Source organism: Solanum lycopersicum, chromosome 5, assembly GCF_036512215.1.
Source record: "Solanum lycopersicum chromosome 5, SLM_r2.1".
NCBI classification, from domain to species: Eukaryota; Viridiplantae; Streptophyta; class Magnoliopsida; order Solanales; family Solanaceae; genus Solanum; species Solanum lycopersicum.
In genome coordinates this window covers 5,933,897-5,940,418 of record NC_090804.1, presented here as the reverse complement: position 1 = coordinate 5,940,418, position 6,522 = coordinate 5,933,897, and the positions used below count along the sequence as shown (strand labels likewise).

The 6,522-nt window shown below is 35.1% G+C and overlaps 1 protein-coding gene and 1 non-coding gene across 2 annotated transcripts; both read left to right on the top strand.

Annotated features, from left to right (window-relative positions):
- The first annotated feature begins 1,456 nt into the window (after positions 1-1,456).
- Positions 1,457-5,588, top strand: LOC101244287 (uncharacterized). Its single transcript, XM_004239007.3, has 9 exons — positions 1,457-1,733; positions 3,239-3,359; positions 3,460-3,527; positions 3,677-3,736; positions 3,816-3,974; positions 4,297-4,443; positions 4,792-5,006; positions 5,092-5,200; positions 5,296-5,588. The coding sequence occupies exons 1-9, from the start codon at positions 1,602-1,604 to the stop codon at positions 5,368-5,370; spliced, it is 1,086 nt and encodes a 361-aa protein (XP_004239055.1). The 5' UTR covers positions 1,457-1,601; the 3' UTR covers positions 5,371-5,588.
- A 246-nt stretch (positions 5,589-5,834) lies between these two features.
- On the top strand, positions 5,835-5,906 carry TRNAP-AGG (transfer RNA proline (anticodon AGG)). Its single transcript has one exon. It is a non-coding gene; the product is annotated as a tRNA-Pro (tRNA).
- Positions 5,907-6,522: the final 616 nt, after the last annotated feature.

The following is a 6,522-nucleotide window of genomic DNA, read 5'->3' as shown; positions in this document are numbered from 1 at the left end:
CAACGAAGGCAGCAATTTTGTAAATCATTTTTTTAAATAAATCACTGCAAAGGCAGCAATTTTTTTTTATTATTTTTTTTAAATTTTTAGCGATTTACCAATTCTAAAATGGTATATAAATTTTTGCTTCAGGCTCTTATGCAAAATGGTGTTGGGCTCCTTTTGCTTCAGGCTCTTATGCAATTTTTCCACTGGCCCATTCGTTATCATTGGTTCAAGCCCAATTGTTAATTTTGGTCCATTCATGTCATTCTCAAATTAATTTTAATATTTGTATCATTAAAATGTGATTGGTGATGATAATTGCTGATTCAAGAGTCTTGGACAGAAGGGAGGGGACGGAGACGGAGCTTCCTTCTTGGCCAATTCATTTGTGAGATGGATGACATAAGGAATAGTCACAAGTTCTTCATCATTAACATGCCAGACATGCTCGGCAAGCTCTCTTACCGACGTCCATGCTGGTGGCAACTGAAGACCAGTTGCATCCAGGTTTCTAGATACTTGATCACGGTTATTATCAATGTTGGTTGAGAATGATTTTGGCTAACGATGGTGTGTGAGTCGTAATTAGCTACTACACATTTCATATCAGATAATATTATCAACGAAATAATTTTTTATTCAATTCAAAATATTATCAAGATTTGATGTGTAATCAATCTTTACTTTTCGACATTCATAACAAGCATTCTAATAGTTGATAATTAACAATTTTTTTTTTGTATTTGAAAGTCTTAAATATTAACATTTTATTTCTTCGTTACAACATGTACTCTTATGTCACTAGCACTTGACAATTTTCAGCGTAGAATCAAAGAGTAAGTGACGAATTTAATCGAACTCAATACCTTTGATTTAAATCTTTTAAAATTTGGTGGATGTATTATTTTAGAACTACTAACTTTAACACATTAGAAAATATATTACACATTTTTAGAAAAATATGATTCATACCTATAAGTTTTAAAAACTATGAAAACTAACTATAAGTTTGTATTACAAGTCAATTGAATCGTCGTTCCAACAATAACAAATGATGTCCATGAAACTAGAGTAATGTGGTAGTTTGGAGAGAGTGCAACAAACATCATTCCATACATCGTGAAGTAGACAATGCACGTGACATTGTTACCCTAAGTCGATTGTTCTTCATTTTCATTAACAAACATATCATCATTTAATATTCATGGAATATTTTATCACTACTTTGATCATGTAAAAAATTATGTAACATAACGCAAATAATTACTATAGAGGGTGTTTTTATAAAAAATAAAAGTTTGAAGTAAAATTTTAATTTTCAAAGGATTCCAAATAATGTGATTTGACTCAAATACTAGAAAAAATTAGTACTTGAAAATTTGGAATTTATCAAAAATATTTGTCAAATAATAATAAATTAAATGGACAAACACTATTAATAAAAAAAATTCAAATATTATCTGCAAAATCTATGGCCAAACGCCCTAAAAATCTGAATTTATTTATGGTTCTTCCGTTTACCGAGAAAAAGATAATTATTTATTTGAATTTAGACAAAAATATAAATTCTATTTTGGAGTGCTAAGAAAGCAAAAAATAAAATAAAATAATCCGCCATGGATGCGCAGCAACAGCAGAGACAACAAGGTGTTCCAGCTCGCCCAAGGTCCGGCGCCGGCAGGGATGGCGGCGGAGACTTCACTCCTATTCTCACTGTGCTCGTTGCTTTCATCTCCATTTTCGCATTGGTGAATCAACTTTTATCCCTAAAAATATCAATATACTGCTTCTAAATTATCTATTGATTTCTCTATGTATGAATTTATTTTTGTTTTGATTATTGATTTGTGTTTAATATGTGGAGTGCATAGTGCTTGATAATTGTGTTTATTACATTAATTTGATTTGTGCACCTGGTGCTTGATCAATAGTGTTAATAGTGTTTGATAATGGCTTTGACTAATATAGAGTAGACTTTTCAGTTTAATCCATTCTATGATTCTCGAAATGCCTTTTTTTAAGCTTAAGTGGATTATCTGCTTAAGTTAAACCAATCTAAGGTCTGTAATAAGAGCATCCGTCGACAAAAGGATCACTTAAGATGATCATCTCGTGGCTATTGAGAACGAATGAAATCAGATGATTCCATGAAAAATAGGAAAAATGATTTGTTCGCCTTTCTAAGAGGAGCAGGATGTTGGTGATGTAGTGGTTTTGATTGAATTGCTTTTTTAGGGTAAAAGAAAGACTAACTAGATTACAGTGTTTGATATATGAGCTATAGAAGTATTAGAACCTGTTTGGATTGGCTTATTTTAGGTGCTTTAAAGCATTTTTGTAGCATTGGGATGATATGAAAAAGTGGCTTCGCTCTTGTTTTTAAGCTAAAGTAACAAAAACAAGTCAAAAGACAGTTAGGATTCCTAACTTATGGATTATGTTTATAAGCCATGAGCTTATAAGTCCATCCAAACAGGCTCTTAGTAGTGTGGTGTCCAGGGGGTGATGGTGGTCATAAATTGTAACGAGGACCAGGTTTCGAATTCAGTTTTGGGGGGGGGGGGGGGAATTTGGTGATTTCTTTTGCTTAGCTTGGTGGGTAGAGTTATCCGATACATGATTTGGTGAGGAAAAAACAAGCCATTGCTTAAACTAATCCTTTTTATGTGGAAAGGAAAACTGAAACCAGACATTGTTAATCTTGTATTTGACAGTGTTAAGTTTTATGTGGAGACATTTCTCCACTAATCGCAACCAAACAATCACCTCAGAATAATTGTGATTGTGCTGGTTGTTTTAGACAACCTTTGCAAGCAGGATAATGTTTGCCGCATTAATGCTCAGAACCTAGCACACTTCTCAGTTTTGACGAAGTTCTATATTGTTTTAAATGTTCTAGGATTAGTCGTCGTACTTTTCTAGTGTTTGTCCCAATAACAAGAAAAAGTTTAAGTCGCCTTTCCTGTGGAACTGTTGTTTGATTAATTTTAGATATACTTGTCTTGGGTTTCTCAAAAAAAGATATACTTGTCTTGGGTTTTTACTTGCAATTGCTTGACACTGAAACTCGGCAATAGCCTAATGCTTTAGTATGCAATCTTCAATTTTTGTTGCATCTGTACTGTTGAGTAACTTGATAATAGGACTTGGGTAGAGTAACTGTGACTTACATGTTGGGGATGTGAGTTATTAGAAGTGAGACATCTTTCTTTTTATGGAAGGTATAACCAAGACATCTTAAAATCATTTTCAGATTGTGGCTCCTTCTATTTCAACATTAAATAATAGTGTATCCATTTTACACCAAGTGCCGGAAGGTCATGTTGGAGTCTATTGGAGAGGAGGTGCCCTTTTAAATACAATAACTGATCCAGGTGATATGGTGCTTTGTCTAGATGGTCATTTGCATTTTTGTGCGGTGTCTCCTTATTTTGAAGTCTATTGTTGACCAAACATGTATGTTTAAATGTGTAGGTTTTCATTTGAAACTGCCCTTTATAACTCAGTTTGAACCCATACAAGTTACTCTTCAAACAGATCTGGTAACATTTCCTTTCTATTTTTATATTTGTAAGGTTTTTTATCTCAAAATTTCTGAGATCCTGAGTTTCTAGCAGCATGAGTTTTTAGTAATATAAACCCTGATTAAGAATAGGGTCAATGATGTCTCTGGATCATGTGGTAAATGCAGGTGAGGGATATTCCTTGCGGAACCAAAGGAGGCGTGATGATCAACTTTGAGAAAATAGAAGTAAACTATCTACCTTGTGGGTATTGCGTAATTATATGCAGGAACGCATTGTCATCTTATTTGTTTCATGTGCTTTCAGGTTGTTAACCGCCTTCGGAAGGACCACGTGTACGATACTCTGCTGAATTATGGGGTCAATTATGATAATACATGGATATACGACAAGATCCACCATGAGATCAATCAGTTCTGCAGTGCTCACAGCCTTCAACAAGTTTATATCGACATGTTTGATCAGGTAAGAGTCATCTTGGCCACTTATATACTGATGGTCTGCCAGTTTCTGTAGTCAATACTAATGAATCATCCTTTTCTGTTTCTTCTGGTGTTTGTGCTGTTCCATGTGTCTTTAACTGTTTCTGGTTTTACCTGCTCAGTATGTTTTCCGCACTTAGACATGCTCTACTTCCATGCTTAAAAATCCATGATATGCCTTCTAAGGCAAGGAATTATCTGATTATTTACATTCTCCGGGATTCTAAAACAAAAATACAGCAAAGTTAATTTAGACGACATTATTGTTAATAGTATTGACAAGGTGTCTGCCACAACATTTCCAGATCGATGAAAAAATGAAAGATGCACTTCAGGCTGACTGCACACGATACGCTCCAGGTATTGAGATTCTCAGTGTACGTATTACAAAACCCAGCATCCCAGAGAGCATAAGACGAAATTTTGAGAACATGGAACAGGAGCGCACCAAGGTATTAAGTGGAGAACTCTGCTTCTTTTTGTCTGAACTGAATGATTTGTTTTCCACCATCTGAGAAGTGACGAACTTGTGCCTATCCCCCCCCCCCCCCCCCAACCACCACACACAACAGAAAAAAAAAAAGGAAAAGAAAAAGAAAAAGAAAAACAATCCCCGAGAGCTTTCTGTGTTGTTGTTACTCTTACCCAATCATTATAATAACAGCTATTGAGTACTGACCATCAACGTGTTCTCCAATGTGCCATTATTGCATTGTTAGTTCCTTCTGATGCAGATATTTGGGCTATGATTAACAGTGACTTAATTAGTAATCCATCTGTGCATCAATGATGTGTTACAGGTCTTGATTGCAGTAGAGAGACAAAGAGTTGCTGAGAAGGAAGCAGAGACGCAGAAAAAGATAGCAATTAGTGAAGCTGAAAGAAATGCTCATGTTAGTAAGATCCAAATGGAACAGAAGTTGATGGAAAAAGACAGTGCTAGGAAACAAGAGGAAATTTCAAACTCAATGTATCTAGCTCGTGAAAAGAGCCTGGCAGATGCATCTTACTATCGGTGAATTCTCTAAACTTATCGCCTATTTAATGAGGGGAGGAAATATGCATACTAACTATTAATTACCATGTCTGGGATTTTCCAGAACTATGAAAGAAGCAGAAGCAAACAAGCTAAAGCTTACTCCAGAATTTCTAGAATTGCGATTCATTGAAGCTATAGCCAATAACTCGAAAATTTTCTTTGGAAACAAGGCAAGGCTCATCTTCTTATTACATCTATCTTCATCACCTCTCTTGAGTTTACGCCTTACGGCACTCTGTGCTTACACAAAAATGTGATTTTTCAGGTGCCCAACATGGTTCTTGACCAAAGGCTACTTGGAAACTTTTTGCAAGAGCCTGTACCTCGAGCGGAGTCTTAGGGGTGTGCTGTTTACGCTCATTTGTTCTATCACATGTAGAATGATAAAATGTATTTGGTTTATTTGTATCTTTCATTCTGTAGATTTCAGGATCATGTTTTCCCCCCTCTTTGAACATGGAAATTCTCCATTTTTGAATATGATATTTGTTTGTGTCATTCCACGGATTGTGAATGGTAAATACCAAGCAGTATTATATGAAGATTTGATTCGTCTTAGTAAGCGTTTGGACATATATTCGGAAGAAAGAGTATTTCGATGTTGAATTTGAAAAATGATATTTGAAAGTCGAAATTGTGTTTGGACATGTATTTCACTCGGAAAACAATAAAGCTTTGTGAGTGAAAAGAAACAGCTTATGAAACTAACCAAAAATGAATCCATTTTATTAGAGGAGCAATTTTGTTTGTTTAGTGTAAACAATAGAATAAAAAATATCTGGTTAAGTGCAAAAGTGTCAAGAAGGGCATTTGGTCTAGTGGTATGATTCTCGCTTAGGGTGCGAGAGGTCCCGAGTTCAATTCTCGGAATGCCCCCTTTTAGTCTTTTTGTCCATCAATGGACACCACTGCATCATGACACATTGATACCACTACTCGATTAGTCTTTTTGTCCATCAATGGACACCACTGCATCATGACACATTGATACCACTACTCGACTATCTACACCACCCCTCGACTATCTACTAACCTACTGACCTTGATCATGACACATTGACACCACTACTCGACTATCTACTAATCTACTCGATCCTTTATTCTTTTCGTTCATTGATTGACTCCATTACTCGATAATCTACTAACCTGGTCGACCCTTTATTCTTTTTGTCCATTAATTGACACCACTACTCGATTATCTACTAACTTAGTCGATCCTTTATCATTTTGTTCATTAATTGACATCACTACTCAACTATTAACTAACCTTATAAATCATAACATATTACGAGACTATGTACTAACTTTTTATCCTAATCCTCACCTACAAGTCAAACAACATAGCTAGTATGATATTTTACTAATACATGAGAGGAAGTGGAGATTCCTTTTTCAAATAAAATGCAACACTACTCAGCTACTTAAGATATATTTTTCTCCCATCTAAAATGCGATACTACTCCAATATGCTAGTCTTCAATTCGAATTTGCA

What these genes read in the sequence shown, in the direction of transcription:
- LOC101244287 (XM_004239007.3), top strand. Translation starts at nt 1,602, where the DNA reads ATGGATGCGCAGCAACAGCAGAGACAACAAGGTGTTCCAGCTCGCCCA. An exon ending in TCAACTTTGAGAAAATAGAA is followed by an intron (nt 3,737 to 3,815) that starts GTAAACTATCTA and finishes ATGTGCTTTCAG; the next exon opens with GTTGTTAACCGCCTTCGGAA. An exon ending in ATATCGACATGTTTGATCAG is followed by an intron (nt 3,975 to 4,296) that starts GTAAGAGTCATC and finishes CAACATTTCCAG; the next exon opens with ATCGATGAAAAAATGAAAGA.